This window comes from Anomaloglossus baeobatrachus, chromosome 1 (genome assembly GCF_048569485.1).
Source record: "Anomaloglossus baeobatrachus isolate aAnoBae1 chromosome 1, aAnoBae1.hap1, whole genome shotgun sequence".
NCBI classification, from domain to species: Eukaryota; Metazoa; Chordata; class Amphibia; order Anura; family Aromobatidae; genus Anomaloglossus; species Anomaloglossus baeobatrachus.
Genome location: NC_134353.1, coordinates 667,198,466 through 667,221,286, shown reverse-complemented (window position 1 = coordinate 667,221,286; position 22,821 = coordinate 667,198,466). Strand labels below are relative to the sequence as shown.

Here is a 22,821-nt window from a genome sequence, read left to right as displayed (position 1 = left end):
GATTCACAAGTCTACAGTCACATATAGTGATTGCAGACTTGTATCCGAAGGCCAGGCAACCTATTTAAAAGGGTCAGTGTTTCCAGTACATGTGGCATACATTTGAAGCTGCAAAGGCAAGTGACTCAGTGAAGCTCTTGAGCAGTAACATTACTGTTGTTGCTGCTCTACAGTGGGTATTGTGATCATTGTGTTGAAGGCTCATTACTGCAGCGCTGAGCCGACAATAGAGCAGGCGCTGTCACTGCAGGTACACAGCAGGAACCAGAGTAGCCCCTGAAATGAGCATCACTGATGCCACGTCGTTTCAAGGAGGGGGCAGAGGCTACTGTTACAGCCCCTCCCTGAAATAAGACCTCATCATTGACTCATTGCAGAGGCTGCTCTATCCTTCCTTGTGGTGTGTACTGTGCCCGCTTTGTTACCCGTTCAGACCAGTAATAAATTGCTGGTAACAGAGCAGTACCTTTACCAGAAACCAGTGATGTCTACAGCGGGTGCAGCCCTAGTCTCCTGCATGCCGGGTATAGCCACCACTCTGTTACCAGCAGATTATTATTGATCTGAGTCGACAGAGTGCATGCTGTGCAGATCCCACAGGGACAAACAGCAGGGACAGACCAGCCCTTGAAACATCATCATGATGATGCTTCATTCCGGGAGGGGACAGATGCTGCGGTCACTGCTACAGACTAACCCCTGATGACACTTCGTTTTGAAAATCCTAGTGCATGCTGGGATACTCAAATAGTCATCAGACATGGAATACAAAAAATTATATATACAATAGTAGTTAGGGAATGGTAGGGAGTTTTTAATACAAAGTATATTAGAAAATAGCTTTTATTACAGCATCAAATAAATTGGCATGTAAAATGAAAGTTTACTTTTGGGTTTTATCAACCCTTTTAAGCTGCACTCCTATATTGATAGTGTCATGCACAGCCTCTTACACAATTACCAGGACGTGAGTGTACATCAATTTGCGGGCATATCTTGGCAAATAGCAAGTGCTAGTACATCCTGTCGAAAAGGGGTTGATGTTTTCAAATTGCAAAACTGCTACAGAACATGTTAGCACTACAGAAATAAAATTAAATGTTTTGTGGGAGTGGGGAAGGGTGCGGAGAAAGAAGAAAACAAAAACCACACTTCTCAAACTATTTATTACAACAAAAAAATTCATTCACCACTTGTATCAAAACATTAAAAAAAAAAAAAAACCCTATAAAATACATTTTAATATACAAACTATGTACAATGTACAAATTGTATGACAGGACAGGAAAATGCCCATTACATTACATGTTCACATTTTGATTTTCCCAAGAGGCTGTGAAACCTTTTCTAAATAATTGTTTTAGTTTGGTATGAGTAATCTGCGCCCCATTGTGGATCTGCATTAAATATTCATGCAGCATGTTAAATATTAACAAATTTGTAGCATTTTCATTAAAGACATTCAAAATATATTCATATAGGTTTCCAATAAATTGGACATCCTGACTATAGTGTATTCAAGTTATAGCTTCCTTGTAGATTCCTTTCTTTGCAGAACTGGGCATTTCTAAAATGTATGAAAATCATAAATTCAAGTAATAACAAACAGCACTTTGCAAAGATGAGGTGCTGATCCACCAATACCTCTGGTTGTCAACAGTGGGACTGACAAGCTCATCTATAAAAACAGGCTATAGAGCTTTCCAATCAATCGCTTTTTTACCCAAATTTTCCAAATATGAGTTTGTCTTCGAGAAATGCTGGCAACCAAAAAATCCTCTATGTGCAGATAGGGGAGAAGGATGAACGGTCTGTAGTACTAGATGACGTTTCTAGAAAAGAAAAATAGGCATAGGGAACGTTCATTAATATGGCTCAATTATAGCAAGAATTGAATCCTTTATCGATTTCTCCTTAAGAAATTTAATGACGTGCATGGCAGAACAAAGAATGCACGTCTTGGAAAAAGTAAGGATGCCCCCATAAAAGAAAGATATTCTTGGCACCTCATAAATAAATAAAAAAACATCCATTTTAACAGCACGTTTGCTTCAATAACCAGGAATAAGGTGAGCTATAGGCGGTAGATTCACTTTGCAGTAAGTCAATGACCCATTTTCACATCTGATTATCAAAACACAAACCAGACCAGAGGTCACCTTGGAAGGAGTCCTCCTGCAACCTCTGCCACTCACCCCTGTGGACTCCTTCCATGATGACCTCTGGTCCTGTTTGTATTTTTTTTTTTAAACACACACACACACTTGCAGTCTTTTTACTTAATACACTAAATTTGCACATTTGAAGGGGTAGTCCAGTAGTAGGACAAACCCTTCTGATTCCACGTTTTCCTCCAGGTAAAATAATAAAGCCTATACTCTGGAATCAGAAGGGGTTGTCCTAGTAACTACAGTGTTTCCCCAAAAATAAGACAGGGTCTTATATTTTTGGCTCCAAAAGATGTGCTAGAGCTTATTTTCAGGGGATGTCTTATATTTTATCATTAACAATAATCGACATTTATTCTTTAACAAAAAAAATATAAAACATTTCTTCAAATATGATCATGTCATCATATTCTGGAACATCAAAATTTTGTGTTAATCCTATTACGGGTTCAGATCCACATTTTCCTATCTGATCTGCTATGCTCATGGTGCAGAACCAGTCTGATACTGGTGGGTACATACCATATTTAGAAAGGTTTAAATTACCTGCTTACATTTATTTTTAAAGTACTGCTAAGTTTACCCCCAAAAGAATTAAACATACCAGACCCCAAACAATTAGTTGGCAAGTGAATGGACTCTCACATACAAATCTGCGTTGCTGTCAGATCCCCTTGCGTTTTACAGCGGTTGGCTCCCGCCTGGTGACTGGAAGCAGTATCACTCGCGAAGAGTGATACTGGTACCCAATCTTTTTGTGACAGCTGAAGTGCAATGCAACTGGAAAGGCGAGGGACCTGACAGCGACACATCGTCACTTGCCAACTGTAATTGTTTGGAGTCTGGTGAGTGAGAGTGTGGGTGTTCCTTTGTTTTGAGGTGTCTTTTGGGGTGTTCTTCTGTATTCTTTAACTTTTTTAGCTGCTTGGACACTTCCTTGTGGAACCGAAACTAGGGCTTATGTTTTAAGCATTCAAAAAAATTCCCAAAAAACCTGCTAAAACTTATTTTCGGGGAAATGTCTTTGGGTTCGAACTGAATAATAGACACTTTATTTACTAGATCTGCCTTCAGCACATGTGGCTATCCTTTGTATGGCTGATTGTTTGATTTTAATCTGACTTCATATCAGCCATAAGAAAGGTGCACTATATCTGCACTTTGAGACCAGTATGCATATTATTCTCTAGACCTGTATTCTACATGTGACTATTTTCTCATTTTGTTGACTGAGCTTTTTGATCACGTTTTATTCTCTTTTTTTTATACATATACTTAGTCTATGGGACCGATGAGGCAAAGCTCGATCTAGGCAAGTGAGCACTGTCAATGTATACAGATTGGCCATGTGGTGATAATTCAGGAGAGGAATAGTGTGCCAAGCTCTGAACCAAACCTAGCACCATAATCTGCATACTGACTAAATAGCTGGTTATGGACACTTATGGCAATGATTAAAAAAAACATTAAAGTTGGGTTTCCTATAGGACCGTGGAGCTAGTTTAAATTTGTGTTGGGGTAACCAGATGCCTTTTTTAAACCAAAACTTACTCTGTCTATACTGATGCCTTTCTTCTGAGCATAGGCCCCCCACAGCATAAAGACCAAGCCATCCAGGTTCTTGTTTAGCCATGACACTACTGAATCGGTGAATTGTTCCCAGCCTCTGTCCTTGTGCGAATTTGCATTGTGTGCACGAACTGTTAGGACCGCATTTAATAGGAGAACTCCTAAAAACAAAAATACATATGAAATTCAATTATCTTCAAGAGTGTGTACACTACTTGGACAAGCCCTTTTGAAAGGGAACCTGTCACATCCAATAACTGTATTAAACTGCATAGAGTTCATTTTCAGGTAAAAACAGAATTAGTAAGGTGCTTGGCCACCATAGTGAAAGCTGCTGGCTTTCAGTCCTATACGCAAGATAATTCAGCTAGTCACTTCTCATAGCACTGAGCGACAACTGTAAGCACACCGAAGAACTTTGGATGACAGTCTGCTATAATTCGCTGGAATAGCACAGGGTTTTTTTTTTTATTTAATTATTTTTAAAATAGTACTAGGAGGATTACAGAATTTAACCCCTTAGTGATGGAGCTAATTTTCACCTTAATGACCAGACCAAATTTTGCAATTCTGACCAGTGTCACTTCATGAGGTTATAACTCTGGAACGCTTCAACGGATCCCGGTGATTCTGAGACTGTTTTTTCGTTACATATTGGACTTCATGTTAGTACAAAATTTTGGACATTTTTTGCGTTTATTTATAAAAAAAAAAAAATTGAATTTTGGCAAAAATTTTGAAAAATTTGCAATTTTCAACTTTTGAATTTTTATACCGTTAAACCAGAGAGTTCTGTGACACAAATTAGTTAATAAATTTAGAAGTAGTAACACAACAAAATGGACCCCAAAACTTGTTACCCACGTTCTTATGAGCGCGCCGATACCCCACATGTGGTAAGAAACCTCTGTTTGGGGAAATGGGAGGGCCTGAACAGAAGGAGCAATATTTGAATTTTGGAAAGCAAATTTGGCTGAAATAGTTTGCGGGCACCATGTTGCATTTACAGGTCCGCTAAGGTACCTAAATAGCAGAAACCTCCACAAGTGATGCCATTTTGGAAACTAGACCTTTCAAGGCTTCTATCTAGGGGTATAGTGAGCATTTTGGACCCACAGGTACTTCACACATTTTGATAACATTACGTTGTCATATTGAAAATTTTAATTTTGTTTTTTAAAAAATGTTTTAGCATTAATTTTCTCACTTTTTTAAGTGGTAATTCCAAAAATTGGACCCAACGTTTCTTACCCATTTTCTTATAAAAGGTGGGGATACCTCCCATGTGGACACAAACCTTTGTTTGGACAATTGGGAGGGCTTGGAATGGAAGGAGCAATATTTGAATTTTGGAAAGGAAGTTTGGCTGAAAAAGTGCGGGCACCATGTCGCATTTGTAGGGCCCCTAAGGTACGTAAATAGCAGAAACCCCCACAAGTGACCTCATTTTGGAAACTAGGCCCCTCAAGGAATTTATCTAGATGTTTGGCGAGTACCCCGAATCCCCAGGTGCTTCACAAAATTTTATAAACGTTGAGCCATGAAAATAAAATATAAAATAAAATTTTACCACAAAATTGTTACTTCAACCAGGTAGTTTTTTTTCTCCCAAGGGTAAAAGGAAAAAAAAAAAAAAAAAAAAAATATAATAATATCACCTTGAAATTTATTGTGCAATTTCTCCCGAGTTTGGCAATACCTTATATGTGGTGGAAATCAACTGTTTGGGCGCACAGAAGGGAAGGAGTGCCATTTGACTGCAAAATTGGCTGGAATCAATAGCGGACACCATGTTGCGTTTGGAGAGCCCCTGAGGTGCCTATACAGTGAAGCTCCCCCCACATGTGGCCACAATTTGAAAAATAGACCCCTCAAGGAATTTATCTAGATGTTTGGTGAGTACCCTGAACCCCTGGGTGCTTCACAGAATTTTATAACATTGAGCCATGAAAATAAAAAAAAAAAAAAGTTTACCACAAGATTGTTACTTCAAACCAGGTAGCTTTTTTTGTTTACAAAATTAACAGGGAAAAAATGCACCATAAAATGTATTGTGTAATTTCTCCTGAGTACACAGATATCTCATATGTGGCGGAAATTAACTGTTTGGATGCACGGCAGGCCTCGGAAGGAAAGGAGCACCATTTGACTGCAAAATTGGCAGGAATCATTAGCGAATGCCATGTTGTGTTTGGAGACCCCTTGAGGTGACTAAACAGTGGAGCTCCCCCACAAGTAACCCCATTCTGGAAACTAAACCTCTCAAGGATTTAATCTAAGGGTATAGTGTGCATTTTGAACCCACAGGTACTTCATAGAATTTGATAACCTTAGGTAGTCATATTGAAAATTGTAATTTTTTTTTCAGAAAAAAATGTTGCTTTAGCACAAAATTCCTCCTTTTTCCAAGAGGAAATACCAAGAAATGGACCACACAGTTTGTTATGCAATTTGTTATGAGCGCAGTGATACCCCATATATGGCAAAAAAAATCCCTTGTTTGGACAAAACAGTAAGGCTCAGAACGAAAGGAGCATGATTTGAATTTTGTAAAAGTTGAAATAAATTGTAGGCACCATGTCACATTTGCAGAGCCCCTAGGGCACCTATACAGCTGAAACCCCCCCAAGTGAACCCATTTTGAAAACTAGACCCTTCAAGCACTTTATTCAGGGGTATCGTGAGAATTTTGAATCTACAGCTACTTTACAAAAATGTTGCTGTAGAGCCAAATTTCTCACTTTTAGGCTACCTGCCCACAATCCAGCGACACTGTCTAGGATGCAGTGCCAGCCCACCTGAAGAGATGTAGGCGATTGTCCACAGGACAACGCAGCTGCCTGTGCATACAATCCAGGTTCGGGCCGCTGCAGACTTTATTCTCCCTCCGAAGGACACTTTAGTCTCTGCAGCATAAATTGACATCCTGCTGCTCAGGAAGCTGCACCGCAGGTCAGTTTATGCTGCAGAGAAAAGAAGTGACGTGGGCAGGAGATTTCTAAAAATCCTCTCTCTGCTTGCACTGTACGACGCAGTGAAAACACTGCCTCCAAAACGCTGCAAATCCTGCTTGTAGGCACATAGCCTAAAGAGCTAGGATGGATGGATAGATAGATGTCTAACACATATAATGTCCTACCGCCTGCATATTCTAAGCTGGTGCCAGTTAGTGACTTTCATTGTGTTGTGCCTGTATTTAGCCCAAATATAAATTAAAAAAAAAAAAACAAAAAAAAAAAAACAACGTGGGGTCCTCCCCATTTTTGATAGCCAGCTTGGGTAAAGCAGACTGTTGCAGCCTGTAGACCACAGCTGGCAGCTTCACCTTGGCTAGTGATCCAATTTGGAGGTCACCTCAGGCTGTTTTTTTTATAATTCTTTAGAGATAATTTAAAAAAAAGTGGGGTCCCCCTCAAATTGGATTACCAGCCAAGGTAAAGCAGGCAGCTGTGGTCTGGTATTATCAGGGTGGGAAGAACCATGGTTATTTGGCCTTTCCCAGCCTAAAAATTGCAGGCTGCAGCCACCCCAGAAGTGGCGCATCCATTGGATGTGCCAATCCTGGCGCTTCACCCCAGCTCATCCCGTGCCCTGGTGCAGTGGCAAACTGGGTAATATACGGGGTTGATACCAGCTGTAATGTCACCTGGCATCAAGCCCAGAGGTTAGAGAAGTCACAGCATCTAAACAGATACCCGACATCACTAACCCAGTCAGTAATATAAAAAAATAAAAAGACAAAAAACCCCAAAAGTTATTTGAAAAAAAATGCTCCCCAACACATTCCCTCTTTCACCAATTTATTGAAAATAAACAAATTCTGGTCCACTGTAATCCATTTTGGAGGTCCCACGATGACTCTGGACCTTCTAGAATATGGGGGGCACGCTCAAGGAACGTATCCCCCATTTTCTGGAAGAGCAAGCTCTTCATGTGAGCAGTGTGGGTGCAGTAATCTGAGAATACTGCACTCACACTGCCCCGGTCCAACCTATGGTAGAGTGACCTGCAGTATACTCATTCCAGAATATGAGGGGCATGCTCAGAGAACGTACCCCCCATTTTCTAGAACAACAGGCCCTCCATGTGAAGAGTATGGCTGCAGATTACTGCGCTCACGTTCCCCCGGTCTACAGTACAGCAGCATGAGCAGCAGTGAGGTCAACGTCCCTGCTTGCAAGGAGCTGGCTGACAGCCACTGTCTGCACATACGCCACCAACTTTCCAGAAGGAGGCGGAGTGATCGCGGGGACCGGAGCAGCAGCCAGGTACCGGGGAAGACCGGGGGCTGACGGCGGGAGACCTGGCAGGACCTGGGGACGACTTTTCTGTCGCATGTGACGTGTCACATGCGACAGAAATGAGAGCAGGATGAATGCGGCTGCGCGCTACTGTTCGCGCCGCTATCTTGCATGCTCCGGAGGGGTGAAGGGGGGGGGGGGCTCTGGAGAACTGGAGGGGACTCCGGGGGACCAGAGAGCTCCGGTGTCCTGGAGGAGGGCTCAGGGGGAGGACATTTCCCTCCGATCTGAAATGTTTGATGGCGCCATTTTGAATGAGGGTGGGTAGGGGTGGGTGATTCTCCGGTACCAGGGGGCCTTGGGGGCACTAGGGGTTTAGATTTCTCTCTCATCTGACATGTTTGATCATGTCAGATGAAAAAGAAATCAGTTTTACCAGCCATTTCTTTTTTTTTTTTTTTCGTATACGGTGTATACCGGCGATCACATTATCAGGGTCCAAAAAAAAACAAAAAAAAAACAAAAAACAAATCACCCGGATTCATAGTCTGGGGGTGTCTCAGCTACCCCCGAGACATAGGGAAACTGTGGTTTATGCTGTTGTCACCAGGAGGCTGACACAATGAATTACAAGCTAAACTAAACACAATGTCTGCTACACCCGCCTACTGACAAAGCTATTCTGTTAGCAAGAAAGCTGTAGGAGACAAAAATATAATGGAAAGAGTCCAAAACATGTTCAACACAGGAGAAAAAAAAAAAAGGCGGATGCTTTGTCTCCCAATGAAGGCTAAGAGAAAGGGATTTTACTGCGAGTACCAAAAATTCTTTTCAGGCACTTCCTTTAGGAACACAAATCATGCCACTTTCCGAAGCAGTCCCTAGGGTAGGAAATATGAGTATAGAAAAGGCAAATTACTGAGGTAGCTACCAGTGTGACTACTATTTGCACCTTTCAGCCCAGACTTGAATCAGCTGTGGCGAAGGTGTGGATCCTGTAAAATTTTATTAAAGTGTGGAAGGAGGTCCAGGTAACCATCTTGGAAAGCTGCAGCTTAAAGCTTGATGTCAAATGGCCCAGAAGGACCCCACTGTACTGGTTGAGTCAGCGTTAACCCCTAGTGTGACCGCTTTCCACTTAGGCTTATAAAAGGTGGTTGCAAGACGATGACAGAAACAAAAGTATCTTTGCAAGGATATGTGGATGCCATCAGGGCTACATCTGGAGTGCCCCACTGTACGCAGATCTGGTCTAAGACAGTCGGGTGCAGAGACTACATTCGCACGGTTAGTATCCCGCAACCTAAAAAATCCAAAGCCCGGTTATCCAGTACTGGAACATGGCTCGCTAAAATTGCTGGAATTTTCTTGCGCCTAGTCAAAAATCTGGGAGACCTCCTCCATTACTAGGAGATTCTGAGTGTCTCCTGGATGACTGACTTCTGCCACAGTGGTGGTGGTGGTGGTGGTGTAGATCTGAAAGCAGACCAGAATGACTGACAGTTGGTTCTGCAAATGGAAAAGGGACAGTCAAATTGTTAAACGTTACAGCATATTAACGGAAAAGTAGGTGGGACTTTTCCATTGAATCTGCACCATAAATTTCCAGAAGATTGTTACTCAACTGAGAAGAATGGCATCTGTCATCACAATCTGCCAATGAGTTGGAAAGACTAAATGATAACTGAATGAGGGAATAGTCCCACCACCAAATCAGAGGTAGGAAAACGGACCAGGCGATCTAAGGAGAAAACTGACTTGTCCAAGGAGAGAGAAGGGAAAGTTGTAGCGACTTGTTATGGAACGGAGTAAATGGGATAGCCTCAATGGCAGTCACCATCTTGCCCAAGACAATGCAGAAGTGGAAGAGAAATGACGAGTGATGGCTCAAAGCTTGGATTCCAGTCTGAAATTCTGGCATTTCATCCTCTGGAAGAAAAGAAGGGAATTTTGGTTACTTACCGTAAATTCCTTTTCTTCTAGCTCCTATTGGGAGACCCAGACAATTGGGTGTATAGCTTCTGCCTCCGGAGGCCACACAAAGTATTACACTTTAAAAGTGTAACCCCTCCCCTCTGCCTATACACCCTCCCGTGCATCACGGGCTCCTCAGTTTTGGTGCAAAAGCAGGAAGGAGGAAACTTATAAATTGGTCTAAGGTAAATTCAATCCGAAGGATGTTCGGAGAACTGAAAACCATGAACCAAAAGAACAATTCAACATGAACAACATGTGTACACAAAAAGAACAAACAGCCCGAAGGGAACAGGGGCGGGTGCTGGGTCTCCCAATAGGAGCTAGAAGAAAAGGAATTTACGGTAAGTAAACAAAATTCCCTTCTTCTTTGTCGCTCCATTGGGAGACCCAGACAATTGGGACGTCCAAAAGCAGTCCCTGGGTGGGTAAAAGAATACCTCGATAAAAAGAGCCGAAAGCGACCCCCTCTTACAGGTGGGCAACCGCCGCCTGAAGGACTCGCCTACCTAGACTGGCGTCTGCCGAAGCATGGGTATGCACCTGATAGTGTTTCGTGAAAGTGTGCAGACTAGACCAGGTAGCTGCCTGACACACCTGCTGAGCCGTAGCCCGGTGCCGCAATGCCCAGGACGCACCCACGGCTCTGGTAGAATGGGCTTTCAGCCCCAAAGGAAGCGGAAGCCCAGAAGAACGGTAGTTTTCAAGAATCGGTTCCTTGATCCACCGAGCCAAGGTTGACTTGGAAGCCTGCGAACCCTTACGCTGGCCAGCGACAAGGACAAAGAGCGCATCTGAACGGTGCAGGGGCGCCGTGCGAGACACGTAGAGCCGGAGAGCTCTCACCAGATCTAGCGAGTGCAAATCCTTTTCACATTGGTGAACTGGATGAGGGCAAAATGAAGGTAAGGAGATATCCTGATTGAGATGAAAAGGGGATACCACCTTAGGGAGAAATTCCGGGACCGGACGCAGAACCACCTTATCCTGGTGAAAAACCAGGAAGGGGGCTTTGCATGACAGCGCTGCCAGCTCCGACACTCTACGGAGCGATGTAACTGCCACTAGAAATGCCACCTTCTGCGAAAGACGTGACAAAGAGACATCCCGCAGCGGCTCGAAAGGTGGTTTCTGAAGAGCCGTTAGCACCCTGTTAAGATCCCAGGGTTCCAGCGGACGCTTGTAAGGTGGGACTATGTGGCAAACTCCCTGCAGGAACGTGCGGACCTGCGGAAGCCTGGCTAGACGCTTTTGAAAAAATACGGAAAGCGCCGATACTTGTCCCTTGAGAGAGCCGAGAGACAAACCCTTGTCCATTCCGGATTGAAGGAATGAAAGAAAAGTGGGTAAGGCAAAGGGCCAGGGAGAAAAACCCTTATCAGAGCACCAGGATAAGAAGATCCTCCAAGACCTGTGATAGATCTTGGCGGACGATGGTTTCCTGGCCTGTCTCATAGTGGCAATGACATCTTGAGATAACCCTGAGGACGCTAGGAGCCAGGACTCAATGGCCACACAGTCAGGTTGAGGGCCGCAGAATTCAGATGGAAAAACGGCCCTTGAGACAGCAAGTCTGGGCGGTCTGGAAGCGCCCACGGTTGACCCACCGTGAGATGCCACAGATCCGGGTACCACGACCGCCTCGGCCAATCTGGGGCGATGAGAATGGCGCGACGACAGTCGGACCTGATCCTGCGCAGCACTCTGGGCAGCATCGCCAGAGGAGGAAATACATAGGGCAGTCGAAACTGCGACCAATCCTGAACTAATGCGTCCGCCGCCAGAGCTCTGTGATCTTGAGACCGGGCCATGAATGCCGGGACTTTGTTGTTGTGCCGTGACGCCATGAGATCGACGTCCGGCGTTCCCCAGCGGCGACAGATCTCTCGAAACACGTCTGGGTGAAGAGACCATTCCCCCGCGTCCATGCCCTGTCGGCTGAGAAAATCTGCTTCCCAGTTTTCTACGCCCGGGATGTGAACTGCGGAGATGGTGGAAGCTGTGGCTTCCACCCACTGCAGAATTCGTCGGACTTCCTGGAAGGCTTGACGACTGCGAGTGCCGCCTTGGTGGTTGATGTATGGGACGGAAGTGGCGTTGTCCGACTGGATCCGGATCTGCCTGCCCTCCAGCCACCGATGAAAGGCCAATAGGGCTAGATACACTGCCCTTATCTCCAGAATATTGATCTGAAGGGAAGACTATCGGAGTCCAGGTTCCCTGAGCCCTGTGGTGGAGAAAAACCGCCCCCCACCCTGACAGGCTCGCGTCCGTCGTGACCACAGCCCAGGTGGGGGGTAGGAAGGATTTTCCCTGCGATAGAGAGTTGGGAAGGAGCCACCACTGAAGTGACGTCTTGGTTGCAAGGGAAAGAGAGACGTTCCTGTCGAGTGAAGTCGACCTCCTGTCCCATTGTCGGAGAATGTCCCACTGGAGTGGCCGCAGATGGAATTGCGCGAAGGGCGCTGCCTCCATCGCTGCCACCATCTTCCCCAGGAAGTGCATGAGGCGCCTCAAGGGGTGTGACTGACCCCGAAGAAGAGATTGCACCCCTGCCTGCAGCGAAAGCTGCTTGTCCAGCGGTAGCATGACTACTGCTGACTGAGTATGAAACTCCATCCCAAGGTACGTCAGTGATTGGGTCGGTGTCAACTTGGATTTTGGGAAGTTGATGATCCACCCGAACTGCTGGAGAGTCGCCAGAGCGACGGAAAGGCTGTTTTGACACGCCATCTGAGAGGGTGCCCTGACCAGAAGATCGTCTAAGTAGGGAATCACCGAGTGGCCCTGAGAGTGTAGGACCGCCACAACAGATGCCATGACCTTGGTGAACACCCGTGGGGCTGTCACCAGGCCGAAAGGCAATGCCACGAACTGAAAGTGTTCGTCCCCGATGGCGAAACGCAAGAAGCGTTGATGTTCGGGTGCGACCGGCACATGGAGATAAGCATCCTTGATGTCGATCGATGCTAGGAAGTCGACTTGTGACATCGAAGCGATGACAGAGCGGAGAGACTCCATCCGAAACAGTCTGGTGCTCACATGTCTGTTGAGCAGTTTGAGGTCCAGAACGGGACGGAACGAGCCGTCCTTCTTTGGCACCACAAACAAGTTGGAGTAAAAGTCGCGACCATGTTCCTGGAGGGGAACAGGGATCACAACTCTTTCTGTCTTCAGAGCGTTCACCGCCTGAAAAAGCGCATCGGCTCGCTCGGGGGGGCGGAGATGTTCTGAAGAAACGAGTCGGGGGACGAGAGCTGAACTCTATCCTGTAACCGTGAGACAGAATGTCTCTCACCCATCGGTCTTGAACATGTGGCCACCAGGCGTCGCAAAAGCGGGAGAGCCTGCCACTGACCGAGGATGCGGTTCGGGGATGCCGAGAGTCATGAGGAGGCCGCCTTGGAGGCAGTGCCTCCTGCGGCCTTTTGGGGGCGTGACTTGGACCGCCACGCATAGGAGTTCCTCTGGCCTTTCTCTGGCCTGCTGGACGAAGAGGATTGGGGCTTGGCGGAGGGACGAAAGGACCGAAACCTCGATTGTATTTTCCGTTGCTGAGGTCTCTTTGGTTTGGACTGGGGTAAGGAGGAGTCCTTTCCCTTCGATTCCTTAATAATCTTATCCAATCGTTCACCAAACAAGCGGTCGCCAGCAAACGGCAAACCGGTTAAGAACCTCTTGGAAGCCGAGTCTGCCTTCCATTCGCGCAGCCACATGGCCCTGCGGACTGCCACAGAGTTAGCGGATGCCACCGCTGTACGGCTAGCAGAGTCTAAAACTGCGTTCATGGCGTAGGAAGAAAAAGCTGACGCCTGAGAAGTCAAAGACGCAACCTGCGGAGCAGAATTACGTGTGACCGCATTAATCTCAGCCAGACAAGCTGAGATAGCTTGTAGTGCCCACACGGCTGCAAAAGCCGGGGCAAAAGACGCGCCCGTGGCTTCATAGATGGATTTCACCAGGAGCTCTATCTGCCTGTCAGTGGCATCCTTTAGCGATGATCCATCTGCAACCGATACCACATATCTAGCCGCCAATCTAGAGACTGGGGGATTCACCTTGGGACATTGAGCCCAACCCTTAACTACTTCAGAGGGGAAGGGGTAACGTGTGTCAGTAAGGCGCTTAGTAAAGCGCTTGTCCGGGACCGCTCTGGGCTTCTGGACAGCATCTCTGAAGTTAGAGTGATCGAAAAACGCACTCAGTGTACGTTTAGGGAACCGAAACTGGTGTTTCTCCTGCTGAGAAGTCGACTCCTCTACCGGTGGCGGCGGGGGGGAGATATCTAACACCTGGTTGATGGACGAGATAAGGTCATTTACTATGGCGTCCCCTTCAGGTGTATCAAGATTGAGAGCAACGTCAGTGTCAGAGCCCTGAGCTGCGACGTCCGCCTCGTCCTCCAGAGAGTCCTCACGCTGGGAACCCGAGCAGCATGAAGAAGTCGGGGAAGATTCCCAGCGGGCCCGCTTAGCCGGTCTGGGACTGTGGTCCGGGCCGGAGTCCTCCACGTGAGACCTAGGGCCCCCACTGGGAACGTGCTGCGGCGTGGACAGAGAGGGGCCTGGAGGTGCAGGTCCAACAGGGTCCGGGGCTTGTGTAAGGACCGGTCTGGACTGCAAAGCTTCAAGCAGCTTGGCAGACCATTTGTCCATAGACTGAGCCATGGATTGTGAGAGTGACTCAGAGTTTTTCAGCAAAAACTGCAAACTCTGTCCCTGCCGCCTGGACAGGGGGAGCAAGGGGTTCTACCTGAGTCGAGGGGCCCACTAGTGACCGAGGCTCGGGTTGAGGAAGCAAAACAGGGGTTGAGCATTGCTCACAGTGAGGGTAGGTGGAACCCGCAGGTAACTTAGCCGCACAAGAGGTACAGGTCGCAAAATAACCCTGTGCCTTGGCACCCTTGCTCCTTGTGGACGACATGCTGTTGTCTCCTAGGAGAGTGATCACTGAGGATATATGGGAAGGGTAAACAGCCCGACCGAACAGAAATATATAAATATATATATATAGTATCTATTCTGGCACCCTAAGGGGACCAGCACCGGGTGACCGGTGTGGCTTACCGACCGCTAAAAAGCGGAGTGTGTCCTCCAGATTCCCTGCCTTAGGTCTCCCAGCGTTGCAGAGCTCTTTCCAGGAAATCCTCCACAGGCAGAATGCCAAAGAAATGGCTGCCGGAGCTCTCGGGAGGAGTGGAGCCGTGGGCGGCGTTAGAAAAAGTGCGGGAATCTGGAGTCCCCACAGTGATCAGTGAGGGGGGAGGAAACATACAGGATGCTCCGGCCCTCACAGCCGACGTCAGGCCGGCCGTCCCGCCCTTACCCCTGATAGACAGGCCCGGGGGCGGGAGTTTTGCTACTAGGCCGCAATTGAAGCCGGGGACTAAATTTAAGACCGCGGCCGACAAACAGGCGCGGTCGGCGCGGAAGTCCGCCGGCCGTCACAAATAAGCAGCTGCTGCAGCGTCCGGGATGAAGGCGCTCCATGCACATCCCCCATGGGGATACAGAGTACCTTAGTGATGCAGGGCCCGGTCCCTGAGGATAAATAAACTCCTGTCCGACAGATTCCCACAGGGCCTGCGGAGGGAGCACTGTCCCAGTGGATGGATGACCGCTCAGGATCCCACTTCTCCCAGAGCCGCTAAGGGATGGTGAAGGAGACGGCATGAGGCTCCGGCCTTTGTACCCGCAATGGGTACCTCAACCTTAACAGCACCGCCGACTTAGTGGGGTGAGAAGGGAACATGCCGGGGGCCCCGTGGGGGCCCACTTTTCTTCCAACCGATATAACTAAAATGAGAATGCATGAGTGGATGTGTGCCTCCTTCCACACAAAGCATAAAAACTGAGGAGCCCGTGATGCACGGGAGAGTGTATAGGCAGAGGGGAGGGGTTACACTTTTTAAAGTGTAATACTTTGTGTGGCCTCCGGAGGCAGAAGCTACACACCCAATTGTCTGGGTCTCCCAACGGAGCGACAAAGAAAAGTTTTCTTGATCAGCTTCATATATTTCTACGAGGCTGTGATGCTTGGGTCGGGAGACCCACAGTAAGTCAGTGCATTGCGGGCCAAGATCAGAAGGATGAGCCAGGACGTCTGATTGTGCCCTAAAAAGCAGCCTTGACAAGAATGTCGTTCAAGTGATCAACATCCCCCCCCCCCCCCCCCCATATGTACAAGAGCCATGACCTTCATGAACATCCTTAGGGCCATGCAACTTCGAACGGGATAGCCACAAATTGGATGTGGGACAGATTGAAAGTAAAGCTGAGAAACTGCTGGTGCGCTGGAAAAATGGGGATGTAGAGGTAGGCATCTTGAATGTTCAATAACAAGATAAATTTATCTGGCTCCATGGAGGCTATAACCAAGTAAAGTGACTCCATTCTTTCTGAAGCAGAGTAGCAGGACCTGCTTCATCAGCAATTTTATGTTCAGAATGGGGCGAACCATTTTCTGGGTTGAAGCGTTCTTGAGAGGGGGACCCAAACTACAACGCCTGATTGGTTTCTGAGGATTTAGCAGGCTTATTGTACGGACTCCAGATGGGAGCTGGCACGAGGAATGGTCTTATCGAAAGGCGGTACCGCTTAAGGCATCCCAAATGTTTATCACGTTTCCCCCCCCAAACAAAAAAAAAAAAAAAAAAAAACAAAAAAAAAAAAAACAACAAAAGAGTCCTGGAAGGAAAGGCTTGTTAGGAATGGTTTATATGCGAGATCCAAATTCCATGACTTAAGCAAAAAAGACTCAACAGATCACCACAATATTGTTTTAAGCCTGAGCAGAACAGCTAGCTGCTTCTAGAGAAGCAGAACAAAGATTGCCCATGCAAGTAGGTATCTGTTCTGCAAAGTCTGCCAACTGAGACGGCGTCCCGGATGTGATGCCTTGGTACAGATGTTTTGACCAGGCAATAACTACCTTGGAAACCTAGGTAGCAGAAAAATCTGGCCACAAGGCTGAGCTCACTGCTTCAGACAGACACAGACTCTGCCATTGATTCCATTTGTCTGTCCGTGGGATTTTGGAGAAGTTGCCAGAGTGGTAGGGCCGTGGTTCTTAAAATCACAGATACTACCAAGGGTCGACCTAGGAAGAGGAAGACCAGGTGGCAACAAGATTGACTGGAAAAGGATACAAAATCATGTATTTCAGTGTGCGCCCATTTTTCATTTAGAATCTCGCTGAATTAGATTTTGTTAGAGAACCATTTGGTGGTACATCTTACCCTCCTAAAGGCCGTGAAGCGTAGTCCCCTGAGAAGGGATTGCAATCTTCGGCAAACAGTATGCTGGAGGCTGCTGGTGTCAGCAGGGATTTTGCGGAGGCACTGCAGAGAGGGAATACAGCCTGTGCAAGAGCCTGATGATTGGAAGAGGAAAGGGGTGCATGGCTCGCTAGGTGTCAACAAAGGTCGGGCACCAAGTTTGAGTCCCGGCTCCAGCAGGGGCACAAAGAGGGCTGCAAAAGGTGTGGGAGGCAGCGAAAAGGAGGCAGCGTCAAAACTATCCCTGAACATTATAGAGGAAGACATAAGAAGCCAGAAAAGATATGGGAAAGGTGGTGCCTGGATGAAATCACTCGGATAGCAGTGAGCGACTGCACTGGGGAATGTACACCAGGAATGAGCACAATTCAGGGTACGCAAGTAGATCCTTACCCTGTATTCCACTGCAGAGGCTCGGTCTTTGTTCTATTAATGTGCCCCACTCTGGGGGACTGGAAAGCAGGAGACCAAAGCAAAGGAGTGTGTGCACTAGTACCTTAATGCCAATTGCATTAGGAGAGGAGAAGGTCCAAACACCCAGACGAGCAAGGATCCAACCTGACCCCTGGCAGACTGTACATATACACTCAGTCTTGTGTGTTGAGATGACACAGAGACTATTCCCCTCAGTTACCCTATATAGGAGGAGAAAACAGTAAAGTATAAAAAAAACACCATAAGCAGAGACCAGTCTGGAACTCCAGAATCAGGTCTGCCTCCTATGTAACAGTAAGTAAACCAAGTAGCTTGGTGCCAGTAGGCAGTTATAGCAGCTGAGAAGGGGACAACTTTCTTTGGTTTGTAATTCGTAATGTCAGCCTCCTGGTGGCAGCAGCATACACCCATGGTTTCCTTTGTCTTCCAATGAAACGCCTAAGAAAAATCATACTTGTGCTGTAGATTTCACTAACTTTGTTGGCTAGAAACAATTTTAATTCAAATGTAAATGTGAGGGCGTCGGTGCATCCTTGACGTTACCAAGTGTTTCGTGCACTGTTCCGCACCCATTTTTCACACCTCCATTTATGGTGATTGACAGCGCTTGCTTTGGTGTACTGCCTTATCTCAATTCCCAAGCCCAGAAAATATTGCTGATGCAGAGGGCAAAAAATCACAGTTTCAGTGTGTGCAGGGGTAGAATTCTCATTCTTATCCTGAGTTTACAGGAGTTTGCTGAGAAATGTGATAAAACAAATGTAATACTTTTAAAATAGTAAACATTTTTCTAAATACCATTTATTTAGCAAAAAGTTATGCTTCATCTACACTCAGGATTTTAAAGATGGCAACTGTCATATGGAAGTGTGCAGAACAACTGGGAGAAAGACATCCTCCTTGCACACTGATCAGATTAGGCTGACTTGAAACAGATGTTTATTCTCAGTTAATAAAGGGGTTTATCTTGTCCTTTATGCGTTCATCTTCCCCAGCAAAGTCTATGAGAACGCCGAAAAATCAATGCACACGCTGCGTTTGTAAACACAGCGTTTTGGATGCCCAAAATCGCTGCGGAAAAAAAAAAAAAAAAAAAGCAGCATGTCACTACTTTTGTGCGTTGTAGCTGCATTCTCCACCCATTGAAATCAATGATGTGGGTCAAATCGCAACCAAAATGCACTTGGACTGTGTTTTTGTTGCGTTCCGCATGCTTTTTTGACAAGCAAAACGCAGGTCTTTTCAGTCTCTCTCTGTCAATGTCGGTCAATCTCTGTCTGTGGATGTCGGTGAATCTCCCACTGTCTGGCGGTCGGTCGGTCTCTTTCTCTGTCAGTTGGTCGCTCTGTCGGTCGGTCTCTCTGTCCGTCGGTCAGTCTCTCTCTCATACTCACCGATCCCCGGCGCGGTGCTGCACGGCTGTCACTGCTCAGGTGGCTTTTCCTCTTTTGAAAATGCTGGCCGTTTATTATTCAATCTGGTATTCCCTGCTTTCCCCGCCCATCGGCGCCTATGATTGGTTGCAGACAGACACACCCCCACGCTGAGTGACAGCTGTCTCACTGCAACCAATCACAGCCGCAGGTGGACGGGTCTATATCGTGCAGTAAAATAAAAACGATGTGCGGTCCCCCCCCCCCCAATTTTGATACCAGCCAGGGTAAAGCCACACGGCTGAAGGCTGGTATTCTCAGGATGGGGAGCCCTCCAGCCTAACAATATCAGCCAGCAGCCGCCCGTAATTGCTGCATCCTTTAGATGCCACAGTCCCGGAACTCTACCCGGCTCATCCCGAATTGCCCTAATGCGGTGGCAATTGAGGTAATAAGAAGTTAATGGCAGCAGCCCATAGCTGCCACTAAAGCGGGCTTTACACGCTACAACATATCTAACTATGTGTCGGAGGGGGTCACGTCATAAGTGACGCACATCTGGGCATAGTTAGTGACGTAGTTGCGTGTGACAGTTACGTGCGATTGAACATAAAACCGTTCATCGCTTACACGTCGTTCATTTGCTAAAAATTGCACGTCGGGTTGTTCAATGTTCCTGAGGCAGCACACATCGAAGTGTGAGACACCCCAGGAACGATGAACAGATCTGACCTGCGTCCCGCGGCTCCCGCCGGTAATGTGGAAGAAAGGTCGTGGGCGGGATGTTTACTTCCCGCTCATCTCCGCCCCTCCGCTTCAATTGGCCAGCCGCATTGTGACGTCGCTGTGACGCCAAACGTCCCTCCCACTCCAGGAAGTGGATGTTCGCCGCCCACATAGAGTTCGTATGGAAAGGTAAGTACGTGTGACGGCAATTAATCGTTTGTGCGACACGGTCCACAAATTGAACGTGTCGCACATACGATGGGGGTGTGTCACATTGCATACGATATCGTATGCTTAATTGTAAGGTGTAAAGCAGGCTTAAGTCCTAGGTTAATCATGGCAGGCGTCTATGAGACACATTCCATGATTAACCTGTAAGTGAAAGTAAATAAAACACACAACCGAAAAAATCCTTTATTTCGAATATAAGATATGAAAAAAAAAGAAAAAAAAAAAAAAACAAACCACACAAACACACTCTTTCACCACTTTATTACAATCCCCAAATACCCCTCCAGGTCCGGCGTAATCCACACGATGTCCCGCGGCGCATCCAGCTCTGCTACATGAAGCTGATAGGAATGGCAGTAGAACACCGCCGCTCCTGTGAGCTCCACGCAGCAACTGAAGTGAATTGCGCTGTCAGCGTGTACATCACTGAGGTAATGTCGGGGTGTGTGTGTGTGTGTGTGTGTGTGTGTGGTGATGATGGGTGCGGTAGTGCCTGCGTGTGCGGTGATGATGGGTGCGGTAGTGCCTGCGTGTGCGGTGATGATGGGTGCGGTAGTGCCTGCGTGTGCGGTGATGATGGGTGCGGTAGTGTCGGGATGTGTGCGGGGTTGATGAGGGCTGTAGTGTCGGGATGTGTGCGGTGATGAAGGCAGTAATGTCGGGATGTGTGCGGTGATGAAGGCAGTAATGTCGGGATGTGTGCGGTGACGGCAGCACTAATCACGCTGCTCACTTCAGTTACTCTGGGGATTAGCGGTCACCGCTGAGTCCTTCACGGGTGACCGCTAATCATGATGCGACACAGACAGAGCCATGGTATGACAATGAAGTTGGGTGAAGTTCACCCGAGTTCATTCTCATCACACGACTCTGTGTCTGCTGTCAGCCGGCATGTAGCAGAGCTGAATTGCCGGAGGAACGCACTGTCAAAAATGCATCCAAAACACATGCAAAATGCATGGAAAAAGCATCCAAAATGCATGCGTTGTGGATGTATTTTTTTTTTTTTTTTTTACAAACGCAGTGTCCAGTCTGCCAGAGGGTGCGTTCTTTTCTGCACTGCAGAGAACGCAACGTGCGCACATAGCCTAAGTCCACTATTCAGTCAACCTGATAGGACACTGAGCAGAGAAATGAGTGCACAACGCCTAACAAGATGCTGCTCTGACCTGAAGCATGTCTCGAGTAGATGTTCTTCTTGCTGCATGTCCTATGAAATCTAGAACAAGTACACACTGATTTATGGCAACTGCCATCTTTAAAATCCTGTCAGAGTGCGCTAGATAAAGCATGCCTTTTTGCTTAATTTAAAAAGGTATTTAGAAAAAAAAAAAAAAAAAATGTATATTCAAAAGTGCAATATGTATTTTATAGAAATTAATCAGAGAACACCTTTAACCATTGCATACAGAATCATAAAGCATCATGCAGCCAAAGCTGACAGAGGGATATGAGAAAGCATACAATGTCAGTGTGTAGAGGCTGCATTATACTATACGTATCAAGTGACCAATACATGCAGGGAAAAAAAAAAAAAAAAAAAAAAAGAACTCTGCCACTTCAGTGTCAGTGTGCAAGGCTGGAGATTTATTATTATTATTATTATGCAGCGCTCCAAAAGCAACACTGTTAATTCTGAAGCAGAGTGAAGTGCAAAACTGTGCACAAAGCAAGCAGCCACACCAATGTGCACTGAAGCCCCCCCTCCCATTCACATATGTAATAGAGCTTTCCTACACAATAAGTGTACTAAATTTACACCATTATAATTATAGGGTCTTCATTCCCAATATGAAGGTCTAAATAGTTCAATTTTAGTTTTGGTGGTGACAGATTAAGGATAATTTGTTTACAATTAAGTAGATGTATCACACAATGTTGAGCATTGAATTTTAGGTATATTAATATAAAGTTTAAAATGAAATCTGTCAGCTTTTCAAACACCATTTGATACATTTGCAAATGAGGCCGTAGATCTGAAGCGTCGGACAATTTAGCTCTATTCCCCACCTCCTCGACTTACAGCCTCTGTGTTTTGGTATGTTAGATAAAAGGAGCCATCAGTAAACCAGGAGGCGGCGGCGCTGGGTAGGGAATACATCTGGAGTGACAGAGGCTTCAGATCTACCCTAGTCCTTCAGCCTCATTTGCATATCAATTCAAAGATTGATTTCTTTGTAAAAACAGAACAAACTGGCTGTGTAAAGGTATTGCTGGACTAGTCTTTGAATGAGCTACGTATGCATTTAAACATTTTAAAGGGTTTAAATTCGGCTGACTGATTACCTTAACTTCTTCATGGCAAACTAAGTTCACATGGCCATATGAAAAGCAACTGTCAATTTCATCCAGAAAAAGAAAGGATTTCCTATCTTGTAAGGCCTCTGTTTTTATACATCAGTGAATAAAATTTACAGGGATAAAAACAGTTTTATATGTTAAGAATTGCAAAGTATCCATAAAAATCAGATGGTATGTCAATCAGCATGAGATGCAATTTTTTTGTTGCACACCTTAAGGGCTCATGCGAACGTTGCGTAATTACATGCATTTACGCTGCATATGGCACTGCAGCGTAAATGCATGCATCCTGCGTCCCCTGCACAATCTGTGTAGATTGTGCATGATACGTGTGCACGATGCTTTTATGAACGCAGCCATTTGGGTGCTAAAATGTTGTACCCAAATCTATACGTTCATAAAAGCAGCATGTCAATTATTCGTGCGTTCTGGATGCAACTCCCGCTCTGTCTAAGGTGAGGGCAGCAGCCATAGCGCATGAAATCAGCTTTTTTTTTTTTTTTAAAACAAAAGACTACATAATGAAT

At 46.3% G+C, this 22,821-nt stretch overlaps 1 protein-coding gene across 2 annotated transcripts in view; it reads right to left on the bottom strand.

Moving 5' to 3' along the window:
* Positions 1–1,031: 1,031 nt before the first annotated feature.
* Positions 1,032–22,821, bottom strand: part of UNG (uracil DNA glycosylase) — a 49,653-nt gene continuing 27,863 nt past the window's right edge. The window contains exons 5-6 of one of the 2 annotated variants that reach the window (XM_075320031.1): positions 3,720–3,898; positions 1,032–1,832 (exon numbers count right to left, since the gene is read on the bottom strand). In XM_075320031.1, coding sequence (XP_075176146.1) covers positions 1,692–1,832; positions 3,720–3,898 — 320 coding nt within the window. In that variant the 3' untranslated portion in view covers positions 1,032–1,691. The remainder of the gene's footprint in view (positions 1,833–3,719; positions 3,899–22,821) is intronic. The other variant, XM_075320030.1, reaches the window with a different exon arrangement.